Here is an 18419-nt window from a genome sequence, read left to right as displayed (position 1 = left end):
GGCGCGGACACCGTCTGCATGTGCCCGGGAGCCCTCGCCGCCCGCTCCGCCGAGCCCCGCGCGGGGCTGCCCCGCGGCGCGGAGCCGCGCTCGGGACCCCGCGGAGGGACGGGGTGGCCGCGGGGCCGCGCCGCGGGAGGTAGGGGGGGACGGCTTCGCCCCGCCGTGCCGCGACCTGAGCGCGTGTGGGCGGGGAGCGCCCGCGCCGGGATAAATAGCGCTGTCCCCCGGCTGACAGCCCGTCCCGGGGCTCGCGGGGGCCCGGCAGCAGCACTCGCCCGCAGCTGTGGGACACGCTCGGGGCTCTCGGTGACTCTGCTCCCCGGTCTCGCTCCTGCCCCGACCCGGGCTGTGATTTTTCTCTGTCTGTTTTTGGGGAGAGCCGGAGCAGGGGAGGACCAGGAGAGCACGGGGCCAAGCCTTTCACCTCTCTCTCCCTGCAGCATAGGGGAGATGCTGGAAGCGGCGGTGAGTTCGCAGCGCCCGAGAAGGGCGGCAAGAGGCGTGTAAACTCCTGCGGTCCCCAGCGGCAGCCGCTGCCCCGCGACCCTCCGCCGGCCCCTCCTCGCCCCGCACGCCGCTCGTCTCGCCGCCCTTCGCTGCCGCCGGAGGAGGCTGCCCACCCCAGCGGCCCAGGATGCAGTTTCGCCTCTTCTCCTTTGCCTTGATCATCCTGAACTGCATGGATTACGGCCACTGCCAGCCCGGCCGCTGGAGACGCAGCAAGAGAGGTGAGTGGCGCCGGCTGCTCACCCGGGACGCCGGCCGGGGCAGCGGGAAGGGCCGCTCTCCGGCAGGTGAGCCGCGCTCCGGCTCCGCGGGCACCGGGCCGGCACGTGGGGCGGCAGCGGGGGCGAGCCCAGGGCGCGGGGCCGTGCCGGCGTGGCCACCCCTCCGCGGGGCTGCCCGCCGCCCTCCTGCTGGGGAGGTCGAGCCGCGAGCGGGAGCAGCGGCGTGGACGTGAGCTCCGCTGGGAAGGGACCGGCCGGAGCCCGGGGCTGCCGGGGACGAGAAAGTCGAGCGGTAGGCGCACGGCTCCCGGCCCCCACGACGTGTCCTCCCCGCGGGGCCGGTGGAGCCGGAGTCTCTCTGGGAGCTGCCCCCCACGGGAGGGTCCGTAGCGGGCCGGGGACGTCGCTGATGTCGCCGTCGCTCCTCGTCCAACAGCTCACGGCGGCCGGGGGATCGCTGTTAGCCCGCGCAGTTAAGACTCGCGTGTCCATGAGACGGACTTTGAGGCGGCTTTCCGTGGACGTTTCCGAGGCAGAAAGGCGGCTTCTCCCCTTCCATCCTCCGGCACCGCCGTGCCGCTCCCGCGGGGCTTGGCCGCCGGGAGAGCCGCGGCGGCGGAGCGCACCGCGCCTTGCACAGCTCCCGGGGCGTTTCTGTGCCGCCAGCTTTGCTGAAAACGTGCAGATCCCTTTGAGAAAAAGACATAAACGGTGCGTTGGGACTTCATCTGTTTCCCTAAACGCTGGTGTCGGGATGCCGGAGCTTGGGAGCCGGAGCGGTGCAATGTGCCAGTACAGCTCCCGTGTGGACGGAGAGGTTACTGCAGCGCCTTCCGGCTGGCAGCCTGGCCGAGACTTCGGCTGGTTCTTTTTCACTTTTTTTTTTTTTTTTTTTTTTTTTTTTTTTTTTTTTGAGCCGTGAGGAGGTTCACCTTTTCATAAAATGTTTTTATTATCCACATAATCTGAATTATTTTTCTATGCCTTTTCCTGTTATTTTCTCGGCCATGCCTCCCCTTTGCATTTCTAAAGTTAGCTGAAAATCAGGTGGCTCAAGCTGCTGAGAAATCCGTATTTCTGAAAGAATTGCACTTTTAGTGGTATTATTTGGAAGGGGAGGGACTTAACATCTTCAGTGTTAAGTGCTACAAATAATAAAACCGTGAGAAGAAAACAGCTTACACTTTCATACGTGTATCACCTTCAGAGTAGGTACAAATAAAATTGTAAAGCAATTTAGTTTTGATAGTTTTTCAACAGATGGTTTCCAGAGTATAATTTCTGTGTGTGTGGCTAAAACGATAGCAGTCCTTTAAAGTGACCAGACTATCTGTGCTAACAAAGGGTATACTGTGTCTTTAATTAAATGTGGAACTACTTAGAGCGCTGGCTAGACAGCGGAGGGTGATAGTGGTATTTCTGCTTTACAACAGAGCTTAAGGGGCTGCATTGTGGGAGTACTGAAATGAATAGACATCTAACTCAAGTTGTGTGAATTGTCCTCCTACAAAAACTTAAGCTGGTTTTAATTGATCTCATGTTCACTGATTGATCCTAGACCAATTGTTGTGCTTGTTGAACAGTTGGCTTTTCCAAAGGAGATTGATTTAAATTAGTTTCTAGTTTAATTATTGGATAAATACAATCAGTATTGATAGTTGACTTACTGGCACTGTTTCATGCTATCACCTAAGGGTTTTGTTTTGGGCTTTGAAGAATGTAGTCTTTTTCAGTTAGTAAGTCTAAAGAAGTAAGCATAGCCAGTTTTAAGCACGGAAAGCAAAATCTAAGAACGTATTTAAATTATAATAGATATTTGCCATGACACATCCAGTCTGAAGTAATGCTTTCGTACAGGACCCAAAATTCCAATAATTTCACAATTTTTCCATATCCCATCTGCAAATAATCAGGCAGTCACTGTGGGGTACTGGCAGTCAAAATTTCTCTGGCATTCTGTTTTGTCTGTTACATGATCTCAGATGCTCCATATTATCGTTTTCTTAATGAAATACAATTTTTGGCATAGATTAAGTCTCCTGTGTGGTAGGAATCAATTGCATTCAGTCTGGAATTATGGACAAGTATCATGTGTAGCTGATTTTTTTAAAGCAGCTAAATGTACAATAAACTTTAAGTATATATGCCCGTATTGGCATTTGTGTGGCTTAGTTGCTGATGTAGAATACTCTAGTAAAGAAGAATTAAGTAAATTTGGGGGAATGTTCCCAGAGTTCCTCATTCACCATCTGCTTGGAACCCTTTCCCAAACCAAGTCTTGCAACATTGCAGTAGAAGCAGAATAATAAAATAGGGTTTAGAAAGTGGTTCCTACCTGGCATTGATTCATGCTTTGTTAGTCAATGTCACTTCACTAAATTTTTTTGGATAAATCTATAATAATCAAGAGGCTCTGCTTATTCCATTGCTGCTCTTAGTTACTTTTTCAGCTCATTAGAATATTGCTTTGCATAGTTGCTCAGAACAGAACATTACTTTCCTTAAAACACCCCACCAAATTCTCCCTCTGGAAGTCTCTGCCCTGAGCAGGTAATTATGGCCTTTTTGCCTTTCCTGCAGAAGATATTTGAAAACCTATTTACGGGTTACCTAGCTTAAAGGTCAGTGGTGTAATATCACAGCTGGTTTAGCCTAGTCTTTCCTTTTCTTGTTGAATTGTATGACTTGATTTTTTTGTTTCTCTTGTAAGCCTTCTTCAATGAAAATTTATATCTCTTTATCAGATTTCTCTTTAGCAGTCAGTATAAGATGGGCAGCTTCATGTCTTAGCATTTTGCTGAATATCACAGGGTGCATGGAAGACTAGTGGTTTTGAGACATAATGAAAACAACTTTTCCAAAGAGTACCACAAATCAAAATGGGGGTACATAGAAATGAAGACCCTCAGGCTGGCTTACTGGGAGGTGTGATGGTATTCTGCAAAAGCTTTGACAGAAGAGATTATAGGGATCATTATAAACAGCCGTCAAAAAATAGATGCTAACAAAATTCCCCGAGGGGAAAAAAGTCAATATGATAGCAGTGCCTGCATTGATGGGAAGACTCAGGAGTCTACAGAGAGGCTCTCTACAGTTGGTGAGACCAACATTGGAATAATTAAAGATGCGAATGGGACACATTCACATAGTTATACCAGAAGTTGCTTATATCCAAGAAATCAAAACTTGTGGCTGTAAAATATTTGTCTTTCCATTTAGTTCCTGTTCATGGAGTGTCATGAGGGCTAAGGTGAATACTTATCTCCTAGATACTTACACTCTGTGTTAGAGGTACATAAAGGTGGAATACCTGCAAGGAGTGAATAATAAGTGACAGTGGTGATGGCAAAATATCCACAGGTGGAAACAGGAGGAATACCGGGGGCAGGAAATTTCCCAAGTGTTTCTCAGACCTCAATATAGCTTTGTGTACAGTGCTTATAGAAGAATATGCATATATGGAGGGACACAGTCACTGGGTTCAAAATTATGTCAATTAAATCTTTATCATCTTAATGTAAGATGAGAATCTTGACCACAAACCTGTTAGTAATATAGGAAGCTGTTACATGGATTTTCAACTGGAAGAAAAACCTGCTTGGATATTGGGTATTGTGATTTAGCTTTCCTCACAAGGCACTTACCTGAGACTGGGATAGTCTTGGAACCTGTCTCAGATGGATTGTGTGGTCAGGCTTTGGGAAAGATAGATGATTTGAGCATTAGGGAAAAAGAGCCTGTGTTGGAAATACTTAACAGAAATGAATACCACATCTACTTTTACAAGGACTGTACTAGCGCCTAAAGAGTAATTTATCTCAAAAAAAGTCATATTGCAAAGAATGCCTTTTAATTTGCTAGCGTTATCCAAAAACCTCTTTGAGGTTGAAACACATGTTACATTTGGAAGACAGTTAACTTTTTATCTGTGGTTTAAGACTTAAAATCTTATGTGGTAGCTGTACTTGGATATACATTTTTTCCTCAGGTGTGACATTAAGCAGTTGTAACAGACCCTGGGAAAGAACTGAGATGTGCTAACACAAGTGGTGATTTTCCAGGCACTCATGATCAGTAAGAAATGCTTTAGGGTGTAGCTTCTGTTCCTCAGACCCCTACTTAAGATAGTCACTAATCTTTCTTTATACTTACATCATTACTACAGCAGTTAGGATATCCTAGCACTGTAATCATTGAAAAGTTAAAACTTTTGAACGTTTGGCTATTTACACTTACTATTGGGTACATCTGAGGAAGTTTCTTAAACTGACAGAAGTCAAAATTTCTGTGTGAATGACTGAATACTGAACTAGCTAATGATGCAGTGTTACTGAGGATAAACAATGCTCAAATGGATTGTGAAGATTTGCAGGAAAGATGCTCAAAACACCAAGAGCAGGATTCACTGTCAAAACAGACATCTAAGTTTAGGTGTTTGATTCAGCTTCCCAAAGTAGGTTTGTAGTGCTGCTTATGATATTTAAAAGATATACTTCTGGGCTTGGTATGTACATGACCCTCTTTAGCAGCCAGAGGCTGGGCAGGATACCTTGGGGCAGGTCCTATGCATCTGTCGACTTTGCGTGTCCCAAGACCTGTTATTGTGGAAACTAGAAATGGGGAGCGTGTTCTGGCACTGTGTTGCTGCGTTGCGCTTTTCCTTGCCTGTATCCATCCCTTTAGGTTCCATTATTGGTCACTTGGGGTTAGGATGCTGGGCTAGATGGGTGTGCCTGATCAGACCTTGAAGTCTGTGTACATGCTTTTGTGTTAAAACCTCTTATGAGATTTCCACTGTGATGAAGAACTTAGATTTGTGTGCTTGATAAACTTGGCTTAACTCTATATTTTCCCCTTTTGGGGGATGGAGGGGATACACATTTTCTAAGGCTTGGCTGAAGACTGTCCCTAAAGCAGCTCAAAATGCATCACAGACACTGAAAGTGAGTTTCTACACTAATATAGGGACTCTGTGGTGATAACAGCAAGAATGCAGTTTCTCAACTCAATGTGTATTTACAATATACAGGCCAGCATAAGTACAATGATAAAGTGTGTTAGCATGGTGTTGTTTACATAAGCGGCCTTTAATGAAAAATATGGAATTATTTAAAAGGTAGAAAGTGGAAGAGGTGCTTGCTATCAAAATTTGAAGAATAAAGAAATAAACAATGGTCTTTCTGTAGGCTGTTTCTGTGTTGGGTTTTTTCTTGCTCTTGCTCTTTCTGCCAAGACTCTGATTATCCCATGGAGGTCTGCATTTCATTTCTGATCATCTAGCTATTTTTTAATACCAAAAGCTTCAGCTAGCTAGGGGGACTGTCTAGTCAAACCTGCAGATCATCACAGGCTGAAAACATTGCCCAGTGCACTGTACATCCACCTTGAAAGCTTATAGCTCACCGTAACATCCTTTCCAAAAATGCATCCTTGATTATGAACTCCGGGGTGGGATTCATGTGACATGTAACTATCTGGAACATGAATGAAGGTCTACATTTTCTTTCATAATTGATGTAGTCCTAGTTGGTGCAGTCCATCAAACTGTTGGTACAGTTTAACTCATCCTATGGTCGGTGCCTGCCTTTGATCAGACAAAGCATACCCCTATCTAAATAAATATAAAATAAAATTACTTGATTACCTCTATCTGTAATTGAAGTGTAGTTCAGCTACACATTTCTTCAGTGTTAGCCCCTAAACTAAACTGAAATCAGTCCCCAGTGAGAAAGGATCCACCACTCTTATTAAAATTATATGTTAGTGCAGCTCTTAACTTTAACAGATACACTCCCTGAAAGTGGTAATTTCTCCCATATTAGAGATTGATTTAGTTTTGGGTATTTCTTAATAATTCAATTCCTCAAGCATGCCCTTTCTTTTCACCTCAAAGTTTTGTTCAGGCACAGTTGGAGAATCTTCTGTATTTGTCTAGGCTCCAAGTATTTGCTAATCCTTTTCTTAGTGAAAAGTATGACTTCATATGTGTTGGCTTTTGATAATGCCCAAATGTAACAGCTTGATCCGTTCATCATGGACTGCTTTAGACACTGAAATTAGGTGCTGCCATGGTTTGTATACTCATTGTATTTGTAGTATGTAGTACTGACACCAAAGATGTAATGCTTTGTTAAGTGTCAGTGTGGTGCTGCAAAGTAATTTTGTGCAAGAAGACTAACTCTGTCGCTTTTTTGGGACAGTAGGGATGGATTTAAATCCTGTTTCCAAGTAATTTTTGGTGTAGAGCGTGGAACAGGCTTTGTATTTCTTTTTGATACTTAGATTCTAACTAATACATCTTAGGAAGTGAGGTGTTGAAGTGTCAGTTGGTTCTTGCTTGGAGCACCATATGGCAGATGCAGGGCTCTCTTTCTGCCTAGGGGTGGCTGTGTCCAGGCAGCTCCATCCATAAAGGCCACTTACTGATCAGACATTAGTGTTACCCTTGTTGAACTTCGCATATCTGTGGGCAGTAAGGTCACTTGTAAGTCTGACTTGAATTCTAGCTGTGTCACTTTATTCTCTCTGTATTTGGCTCCTGTTCACTTTCTCTAATAGTTTTCAAAACTCGGAGGAGAAAGGAAGTTGCAAGGGGTCAGGGTGGTGGTCTCTGCAGTGTATGCCCCAAAAAGGCAGATAGTGGTGCAACCCAGTGTAAAACACAGGAGAGGCAAGAGTCAAAGAATGAATTTGCCAATACTCTAGTGTCACCTTTCCAATGAAGTTTCTGCAGTGGAGGGCGTGGGTGGGATGGAGGAATTACAAGAAATTGGAGTTTATACATAATACTATTTCAAAATACTTAATTGGTATGAAACCCATGTTCTGAACATGGAACGGAGAAGACAGGTGTAACTCTTGTGAAATGATGGAATATCATGATATTTTCCTCTGTAGATCTTCCTCCTAAAAGGATTTGAGACTTTAGTTGTATGTCCTTACTTTGGGATTGCTGTGTATTAATACTTTGATTTCAAACAGTTACACACATCTCTGACCTTTGTCTGTCAAACTGTGGTCCATGGAGCAGCGGCTAGCATTTTTGGATGTGTAGAGAACATACTGTCTCATCCTTGTGTTTCTACCTAAATACCCTTGAATGAAATGCTCCAGTGAATTTATATACCTCTGCTTTAATCTTATCCTATTTTGATCCAAGTGCTTGTAACTTACATTCAGTGTTGCTTAAAATTTCTTTTTAGGGGACAGCATACGAAAGATTGGCAATTAAATTTTCTGACATTTCTTCTTGTTTGTGGACTTGAATGTGCAAACTGTGAAATGCAAAAGGATGTAAAAGAAGGACTAGAACTGTAGTGTGGGGAAGAGATTAGTTTTTATGGGAAAGAAAAGCAATTAGTATTTGAGGTACCTTGATTATATGATCAATGAGAGGCTTTTAAGATCCCATCTCTTAAGATCTGGTGAGAAGTGCAAAAAACCTTCACGTTCTTTGTTTCAGTAATTAATCTGTTATGTATTTCTTTTTGAAACACAAATTTCAGTGTCAAGTACTTGATGTATCTCTTAAGATTTTGTCCTTTTATGAGGAAATGCTGTATCCTTTCCTTCCTTTTTTGTTGATTTTATGGGATGTTCATAAGACTGTAACTAGGGAAATGTAAGCAATTACAGGTTGTACAAAGAATATTTAGAAGAGGTGTGAAGTTCTGTAATTGCGAATTGTATTTCTAACACTCCCCCCCCCCCCCCACTTTCAGTGGAATTATGTGTGTTATTTGATGAGGATAACAGCAAATCTCATGTATAGTTAACACAGATCCAAAATATCATAAAAGTACTTCTACTATGATTTTCTGTTTTTAAAAATATTTTTTCTCTCTAGGATTTAAATCTAAAAATAATCAAAAATGTATGGTTTAGGGACTGAGTCTCACATTTACCTTGCAGAAACTTTTGTCTATATTTTTTGTGATAATTGTCAAGATTTTTTCCATCTTGATGAAAAACAGACCCAAACATATATGTAGTGAGGTGGAGGAAGGGACCTGGAAAATAAGTAGTGTTTGTGATATTGGCTTTTAGGTTGGTGGGTTTTTTTAATCACTGGACAGTTGCATGAGCACTAACTCCGAAGTAGACCATGTGCAGCAATGCAGACAGTTTGTACCTTTTTATCTTGGAAGATAACTTGTACTGCTTTTACACTGCAAAGGGACAAGTGTATTTGTTTTAGAGAATTGCAGTGCTGCCATGAAATATAAACTTCCTGATCCAAGCACATAATTTTCTTTTTTGAGTTGAAATGCTGGCTGAAATATGTTGCACACAAACATATACTCTGCCGTAATGTATGGTCTTCTCAGCCGTATGGTTGCCACCTTTGGAATACCAAAAAAACCCCAAACTAGCCACATCAGACAAATGGTTGTTGTGCATGCACAGATTAATCTGCATGTGTATAGCAGTGCTGACAACACCCATCACGTCCATACTTTATGGGCAAGATGCAAACAACTGAAACAGCAATTGTGCTTAGTAAAGATAGATATTGCTGATTCGCTCTTTCTTCTTTCTGGAATGACTCAAAAATTTTGGTAGATACAATATGTTTTTATTATAAACCTTCCAACTTGCACAGTGTTTCCACTGGCTAGCATATAGCTGTGACTCTTTTGAATGGGAATTAAAGTTTTATCATCTTTTGCTTTATCTGTATTGAGTTGGTACTTGAGGGTCCCAGCTGAGGTGAGGCCCTGTAGTGCTGGCCCTGCTTAGACGACAGCCTCTGAACTAAGGTTGCCAGAGCAGAAATCAGAAATCTGTCCTAGATTTCCTTCCTATAGCAGATATGTTCTTTGGCCTTTCATGAGAGCTAGTTCAGACCTGGTTTACGTCTCAGTTTACACAGTGCACACTGATAATGTGGTGGGCATGGATTCAGTTTTGACTCAGCAAGAGTAACTGTAGCTTGGCACAATCACTGTGATGCACACGAGGTGCTTTAAGTTGTGTTCACAGCACAACAACACAGCAGCTGCTGGTTGTAGTTTGCTTAAAGCTTTTAGCAATTATTGTGAAATACTTACAACTAGCCTCTGATCTGAGATACTTCGCTCTTTCAAGAAATCAAAACCCAAAGAGCATTTCACAGAGAGTTTGTTTATTTATCTGTCCACATCAGGTTACATGTTTTACTTTCACCAGGAACATTCTCAGGAGGTGGTTTTACCTCTAAATTTGATTTCCTGGCTTCTCCAAAATGGTCAGTGTTCTCTCCCTTACTTTGCTGAGTGCAAGGAAAGCTGACATTCTGAGGGACATCTGAGGGAAGGCACCTTTTAGAGTAGGGTAGCTGCGTGCCTTTGCTGTTGTGATCTACTCCTGCGGCTTCAGGACAGTTGTTCAACTTAAGTTCCTTGCCTGGGCCATGCAAAATATGCCTGGCCTTCATGCATCTGTCTTGGTCTTTTTAAAGTTGTTCAGCAAATATTGATTGTACATGAGTAGATCATATGTTTGGTTTTACCTGACATGGTTCAGTGTTGGAAATTCTGCCTCCCTGGTAAGAGGGTACCTTCAGGATGTCAGAGGGATTGCTTTCATTGTTAGTCTTTCTACCTGTAAAACTTGTGGTTCATATATGTATACATCAATGCAAATGGTAACAGAAAAGAAATCCCTCTTTTCTGTAAATGCTAAGCAGCTTCCCAGTGTGAAATGTTAATATTATGGCAGTAGGGATGTAAATAATGTAAGCATCTAATTGAAATGGTGCTTCTAGACAGGTGCTTTGGCTTCCAACTCTTTTTCTTAGAGCACTATTGCAATATTCTGGAATGCAGCATCTTTGCTGATGCTGAGACGACACTGGGTCATGGTTTCTCTTTCTAGCTATAATGGAACTGCAGAATTACAAGTGCATATCGTAATTCTTTTATTAGTCTCAGAGTTCGCTGAATTTCATCTGTGCCCTTCAAAGATGTTTTGGAATTCAGTTTTAGGAAATGCTTATGGCTATAGTTAGGAATTAAAATGAGAGGAATCTCTCATATTTTTTTGGTAGTGTTTAAGGTAACTTTTTTTTTTTTTTGCTATAAAGCTTACTTTGACTCCAGTATACTCTGGGTTTTTTTTTTTTTTTTTGTGGTTGGTTAGGTTTTTTTAAAATATAGATTATTATAGAAGTAGAAAGCTATGACCTGCCTTGATGCAAAATGTGTGGTGTGAAACTGAGAAGCAAATTTGCAAAATCTTTTATTTAGGCGAACAGAACCTGTAGACTGCGTAGTTCTACACAGCCTGTATCTCTAGTGCTGTACAGATGTGGAGTAGCAAAAATATATATATACTCCTTTTGATGGGTTCAGGTAAACAAAACTGGCACATGGAGAAGAAGAAGAGGCATAGAATAACCTTTTTATTAGTGGTTTGGGACAAAGTTGAGTGTCTGACCTCTAGTTTTGATTCTCAGATTTGTCCATATTCACTGGATTATGTAGTCCCTCTGTGTTGAGGGCATGTACTTGCACAAAAAAAGTATTTCCTCCATTTCAGATTAGTGTTCAGCCTCATCTGCATCTCTTTGAGCAAGAAAGACAATTTTTCTTTCTGCATTTGTGCTGTACATGCTCTATCCATCTCTTTTGCATGGTCTCTGCAACCCAATAGAAAGACTTCTGTATTGTGTCAAAGGGAATCTAGTTTGGCTCAGCTTTGAGTACAAGAAGAGGATGATACTGTCTGTTCTTCTCCTAAAAAAGTCTTGTTATTTGCATCTTGCACCAGCAGTGTTATGGAAAATATCCCCAAACCAGGGGACATCAACAAGCTGGAGAAATCGAAAGAAACCTCACAAAGTTCAACAGGAAGTACAAAGTCCTGCACCTGGGAAAGAACAACCCCACACATCACTGTAAGTTGGGGGGCAATCAGCAGGAAAGCAGCATGGCAGAAAGGGCCCTGGGGGACATGGTTGATGCTGTGCTGAATGTGAGCCAGCAATGTTCCCTTGCTGCAAGGAAGGATAATGGTGGTCTGGATTGCCAGCAGGTGATTCCTTTAGTCAGCACTGGTGAAGCACAGCTGAATGCTGTGTCCTTCTCTGGGCTCCTCAGAACTAGAGAGAGTTCAGCAAAGGACCACAAAGATGATTAAGGGACTGGAGCATCTCTCCTGTGAGGAAAGCTTGAGAGAGCTGGGACTGTTCAGGCCAGAGAAGGCTCAGAGGGGTTCTCATCAATGTAGCTGAAGGGAGGGTGCAAATAGGTCAGGGCCAGGCTCTTGCCAATGGTGCTCAGTGACAGAACAAGAAGCAATGAGCACAAAGTGAAATAGAGGAGGTACCCTCTGAACATCAGGAAAGACTTTTTCACAGTCCTGACTGAGGACTGGCATGTCTTGTCCAGGGAGGTTGTGGAGTCTCTGCCCTTGGAGATACTCAGAAGTCATCCACGTGTGGTCCTGGGCAGCTGCATTTATCTGTCCCTACTTGAGCAGGGTAATTGGAGCAAATGGTTCCTTTCACCTCCAGGCGTTCCTTCCAACCTCAGCTGTTCAGTGAGAGGTGATTGGAAATATATTGGGTACCTGGCTTGTGCCTGCTTTTTTCTTTTTAGTTATAGCCAGATGTGGAGAGGGAACAGGCAATCCATTTCCCTTTAGGAATCCTTAGTGACTGAATCATGTACAGTTGCAATCCCCTTAACATTGTTGGAGTACTAATATCAGCCCAGAGAAGCTTCTTGGTATTTAGCAGTAGCACAGAGTGTCATAAAAAGAAGATTCTATGTCATGCTAATTTTGCATCACATGAGTTCCTTGCTCACCCATTTTTCTTCTCTCAAGTATTTACAGATACCAAAGAGTGTACTCTGAATATAATAATTATGATGCTAGACCTAACTCTGGTCTCACTCATTTTGTTGTAAATCTGGGGGTGATGTCAATCTGTCTCGGGCATAGCAGATATTCTTGAGGTGGTGCTTGCTCTGGGATATTGTTGCCAATTTGCTAATGCTGTATTTGAGAACTTAATTACTTTTAGCTCTTTCATCAGACTCCTGGAAAAAGTCTTGCTGCTTCCAACTTTTATTTCAGTTATTGTAATTAGCGGTGGCATCAATATGTAGGGTTTATTTTGGCTTTGGAAAAGGGGTGAAATGTAACTCTGTTAAACCTGAGTCTGAACAGAGACTTGGTTTTATATTGTTTTCTCTAATAGCTTTCCAAGCAGGCACTAAGTGAAACTTCTACATATTGAGCCTGATGTAACATGAGGCTCATTGGGTAAAATAACATTAGTCTGTGCTACTTAAACACACTGGAAGGCTTAAGGAGGAGAGGAAGGAAAATATTTGAAGAGATCAACTGGATGTGGTCGAATACATGTAATGTCACCTGAGAAGGATTAGAATTTGCCAAAGCTTGACCTGAACGAAGACCTCCATTTAGGGCTTGTGTTCCTACCAGATCAGCTGCAGTGTTTTTTCTATGCACAGTTCTCTACCAGAAGTCATGGAGTGAAAGAGTCCAGTGATTTACTTGGCTTCTGTGTCTCAGCTGTAGTAAGTTTAAAAAAAAAAAATAAAAAGGTCTCAGTTTAACATTCCTTCTCCTTATTAGCTGCAGCTGCCTTTTTCTAATTACTAAAGTCAACTTTTTTTTTTCATCTGCATTCTGTTGCTTTTATCTTTGCTGGGAGCTCAGTGTATGCACTCTAGCTGATAAGCAGCTACACGTGTAGTTCATATCCATAGATGTGGGCAGCTTCAAAAAAAATACATGCACTGACACTTCAAATTCCAGGAGAAGACCCCGTGGAGTGGTTAGTAGCAATGGTACTTCATCCACCATGATTTCTGATTATGTGGTGTTAGCAAACCCAGTGACCTTATTCTTAATAACATGATTACTGTGATTGTGTCTTTGAAAATCATGTGTTCTTCTGTTTCGTGATAGTGTTTTAGAGTGCTCAGGATGCTTTCCCATGCGTCTCTCTGAAGTGATGGGTATCTCTTACAGGGGTAGAAGTGGAGTCCTGGGGTTACAAAATAAAGTAAAAGAGAATGACATTTGGGGCTGCTTAGTACCTCTGAAAAAACAAGTCACAAGTGATATTCTCTTTTTACTCATGGCATAGGGGTTGAAGAAAATGAAATGATCGTGCCAGTGTCATGCAACTAGACAGGTGTTCACCACAGCAGGCCCCTATAGCCATTCTTGCTAAATCTGAGGTTTGACTATTGAATGATAAAGTAGGTAATACTTTTATATAGCAATAAAAAAATACAAATTTTCTGATTAAGGTTATAGTTTCATCTCATGCTTCTAGATACAGCCTTGAGTGTCACAGACTGGGAATACTCTTAATGGGGAGATGAATTTGCCTTTGCCACGAAGAGGTTTCTGATACCTTGCTCTAAAGCATTGATTGCTGCTGGAGTAAGCAATGTTTTTGCTCAGTATAACAATTTCCATGTAAAATTTTCGATGCAAAGTTTCTTTTTCTACACAAAGTGGTAATTGATTCTATGTTTTTGAGGTTCAGCATAGCATGTGCCATTCTGGACTTGATCTTAAAAATACCTCAAGCCACAGTTAAGTTTGGTGGATATGTAATGAGAAAAAACACACAATGAAATGCAGTGCTGTGGAGGAATAGCATGTCTCTCAAGAGACTTATATTGCAATGATCTAATGTCAGAACTATTTAGAGTTAATCTTCTTTTGCATTTACATCTCATACCACTAAATTATGAAATTGTAACTAAGATTAAACCATTTTGTTTAGCCACAAACATAGTTGACTTGTATTTCATCACTGCTTGTTATTGAGTTTATTTGTATCTTGTTTTTGTCATTCATTCTTAGTTTGTAACAGAAACACACTCTCTCTCCCCTTGTAGTAATCATGTAGAGATCCCCATGATATTCTACTGTGTGGAGTAATTTCTCTTTTGTTTATGTATGTTTAGCTAAGAAGAAATCTGATTAGCTGAATGCTCTTGATAATATTCAAGTACATCTTAGAGCTTTGCATTTGCTGTTTGATGTTCCATTTTACAGCTTTACTTAAATGCTCTGCAGGGATTGTGGTTTAGTGGTGAGAGCATGAAATTTGAATCCAAGGTGCCTGGTTCTCTTACCAACAGAGCTGGTCAGTATGTTTAAAACCAGATTCTTCTGCCCCACCACCCCATAACAGATTTTTGCATGTGTGTCTACAAGTTTTTTTTCTCTCTCTGTTTTTCTTAAATAAGTGTTGAGCAGCTTAAGCAGGCACTGAAAGTCTGTCTTTCCCTTCTGTGCCTCAGTACCTCTGGTGTAGGGGGTCGTGTTTTATCACAGTGCAGTTTAAATTGTATCAGTGATATGCATGGCTAACAGGTGTTAATCTCTAGGCATTTATATGGTTATTATGAAGGATAATAAGCACATAAATAAGTTTCCTGCCTCCAAGTTTATTGACTGAGCACACAGCAGCATGTAGGACATTGCATCCATGGCATTGATCTAGGAGCTTTAGAAAGTGCTGGCTCTGTCTGATGCAGAGTCGTTTGTGCTGTCATGTCTATCAGAAATGAGACAGCAAAACCTCTATGACTCTGCATCAGTGCTCTGCAGGGTGCAGAAGCTACTACTGCCTTTTTTCATTACTAGGTAAGTGTCTGAAAGTATTTAAATGGGGTTTTATCCTGACATTTAAACTTTCAGATACAAAGGATGGAGCTCTTCAGTTGCAGGTAGGTATTTGCAGTAGTCTGACTTAATTGTTTCATGAAGAACTTATGTATTCTTAAAAAAACCCAAATTATGTTTTACATCCTTCCAAAATGAGGTAATTGTATTATCAGATACCTCAGAACTGGGCTGTGAAATTAAGATGTCTCAAAGAGGCCCACAGTTAAGAGTTACTAAGCTGAACATCTTACTAAATTTAACTTATCTGAAAGTGGAAACATAGTTTTAAAAATTTAAGATATTCTCAAAATTAAGAAATGTGTATTTTTGTATTAAGAATATAAAAAAAGGATATAGAATTTTCCTCTTTGCCTTCTCAGAGCTTCCACTGTCTTTTTTTTAATCCTCTGGTCTCTCATTATTCACACTGCAAACATAATCTGTGTAATGTCAGCCAGATAGCTTTTAGTTTTTTAGAAACACATGACCTGTTTCTAAGACTGTACTTGCATTTCCACAGGGTTATGAAAACAAATCAATAAGCCCTTGCCAAATACTATTTCTAATTTCTGCTTGAAATGTACTGAATGGTAAGCACTCAGAGTACACAGGTAAATTTAATACATTTTTATCTTCTTTATGAGGGAATTCTCATTGGAATTTTAAAAAGCCCTGTAGTTATTAAGTGTCATTTTTCACGATGACACCCAGCCTGCTGTGATTTAAGTGGATCTGAAATACAGAAGCTACTACATTTAATTTCATTTTTAATAATATTCCTGCAAGATGTGGAGATAACTATATGTATCTGAAAAGCAAATATGCTCCATCTGTTCTAGTTCAAGATTTCTAAGTCTGGTCCATCATCTTTGAAGTCTCAAACTCTGATGCCTGGGGTTGACAACAGGGAGGATGACGGAAGATTTGGTGGATGTTTTGGATGTGGCAAGTACAAGCAGGATGTAAAGCCCAGTGATGTTGGATTGAATTAAAGTGATGTCCTGCAGCTAAGTGTAGGTTTGTGTAGTGTGGAGACATTCAGTTTTGAGATGTGTTTTTAATATATCTTTCTGTAACTCAGATACTTTCATATTTTCAGATTTCTAATTTTTCAATCCTGTGTTTCCCCATTGTTTAAAGACACCTGTTCTGCTCTTCTGCCTTCCCCTTTCTAGTTAAATTGTTTTGCTGCTCCTCTTCTCAGTCAAGTGCAGCTATGGTAGCATAACTGGCATTTATTCTTCCTTCACTGTTTGTCCAAGTGTCTATAAGCTCTTTTGTCTTGCCTGCAAATCCAGCATTTCCTCAGAGCTTATTGCTGAAAATTCCGTATTTATTTGAAATACCACCTTCTTGTCTCCCAACATCCAAAAAACCTGTCCTTATTGAAAATGGTTTAATTGGTTAATTTTTGTTTTGAAAGATAATTTCAAAAATTCCTAAAAAGTTTCAAAAATCTAGTAATTTGAGTTTTTGAAAGAGTTTCATGAGTAATGGTTTTGTAATGATTGTGTTTAGTTTTGCTAAGTATTTAGAGCAGGATGACTGCAATGATAAGGAACTCTCTCAGGTGCACAGAAGATATATTTTCATTTCCTGATTCTCAACATATGTGACCTTGGTGAAGTTGTTCAGAAAACATCCTGTATCCACCTTTCTTTTTCTGGAAAATGGGACACTTGCTCCTTGCATAATCTTGCAGCAGCTCTACAATGGTGAAGACTCTGCACATCTGAGAAATAAATTCAATTCTGTTGTCTAGTATTTTGGTTTTGCTTGCATTATGCTACATGCTTTTTTTTTGGTTGCATGTTTTTAGCTTGGAAGATCTGCTCCTTTGCATTACTTTTTTTCTTCTTTTAATGCCTTTATCTGGCATGTTCTTTGGAAGCTTTCTTCCTAGACAGCAACACCGTGGTCAGAATCTCATGCTTGGACTTCAGAGCATCGTATTTCTATTTGCTTAAACTGGTCTGTAAGTTCCTTAAGGCAAAGATACAGTGAGAATTCTGGCCCTGTGAAATGAATGGCTCATCTGCTGACCTGAGTGGAATGAGAATATCACCATTGGTTTACAGTGTCAGGTGAAATTTTGTAACAGTTGGATGTGTTTGTGAAGAAGCTTTGCTTATCCAGTACTTTTCTTGGGTTCTAGTAGGACTGTCTTCTTTGTTTATTTGCCCAGAAGTTTTCACATCCTATGTAGATGATAATGAAGCCTTAGGTGCCTTAGATGTAGCTGAAGTGAGCTGGAAAACAGGCTATTTCCAGTACAGAGCCTAGCTTGTTACTAATGTTCAATAAAAATAAGAGAATGGGATTTCCTTCAAGTCTCTGAATTTTATTTACTCAGCTTAGTCTTAGCATGTAAAATCTTATGGGCATGAATGAGATTAAGTAACACACACTCTAGTTAGCATTGTTTCAGACTTGGCAATAAACAAAATTTGCTCTTTCCAGCCTCTCAGTAGATAAATGCTTCATATTTTATTAGAACAATTTGGCTCCTGACATGAACTGTAAGCCTGTTAAGCCTGTAATATAGTGATTAAGATTGGAAAAATACAGGATGCAAATATGTTCTTCATTATGCACTTTAATGCCAACCAGATATGTAGTGTGCAGTCTAGAACATGATAGTTGGAGTGTATTAAGCGACTGGCAAATTGTTGACAAGGCTCATCTGCTATTGGTTTATGTTGGGGTTAAGAGCAAAAGACCTTAAGAAATTTCAACTGTTTGATATTATATGTTGATGCCTGTTGCATCTGGCTGGACACAGCTTAAATAGACAGGGGCAGTACCTTTATTACCTTCAGCTCAGTATTCTTCATTGAATCAAGAAACAGGGCAAACTAAAGAATATGTGAAGAATTCATTACTATGTCTTACAGAAGAAGAAGACTCCTCAGTTATGCGAGTGGCTTTTTTGCATTGGGAATAATAAAAAGTAATTCTAGTTTATGAAGCAGTAAATCCAAGCTGTTCTACTTTACCACGATCTTTTCATATGAGACTGGTTTTCCTTCCCAAATTTTATCTGAG

General features: G+C 41.1%; 1 protein-coding gene across 1 annotated transcript in view; it reads left to right on the top strand.

Moving 5' to 3' along the window:
* The first annotated feature begins 151 nt into the window (after nt 1-151).
* RSPO2 (R-spondin 2) overlaps nt 152-18419 on the top strand; it is a 113054-nt gene continuing 94786 nt past the window's right edge. Inside the window, exon 1 of the mRNA XM_042036274.1 lies at nt 152-731. Coding sequence (XP_041892208.1) covers nt 638-731 — 94 coding nt within the window. The 5' untranslated portion in view covers nt 152-637. The remainder of the gene's footprint in view (nt 732-18419) is intronic.

Source organism: Corvus kubaryi, unplaced genomic scaffold (genome assembly GCF_017639235.1).
Source record: "Corvus kubaryi isolate FWS band 111438036 unplaced genomic scaffold, C.kubaryi_AGA036_p1.0 37385, whole genome shotgun sequence".
Taxonomy (NCBI): domain Eukaryota; kingdom Metazoa; phylum Chordata; class Aves; order Passeriformes; family Corvidae; genus Corvus; species Corvus kubaryi.
The sequence above is the reverse complement of the archived record's forward strand: the minus strand, read 5'-3'. Positions and strand labels throughout refer to the sequence as shown.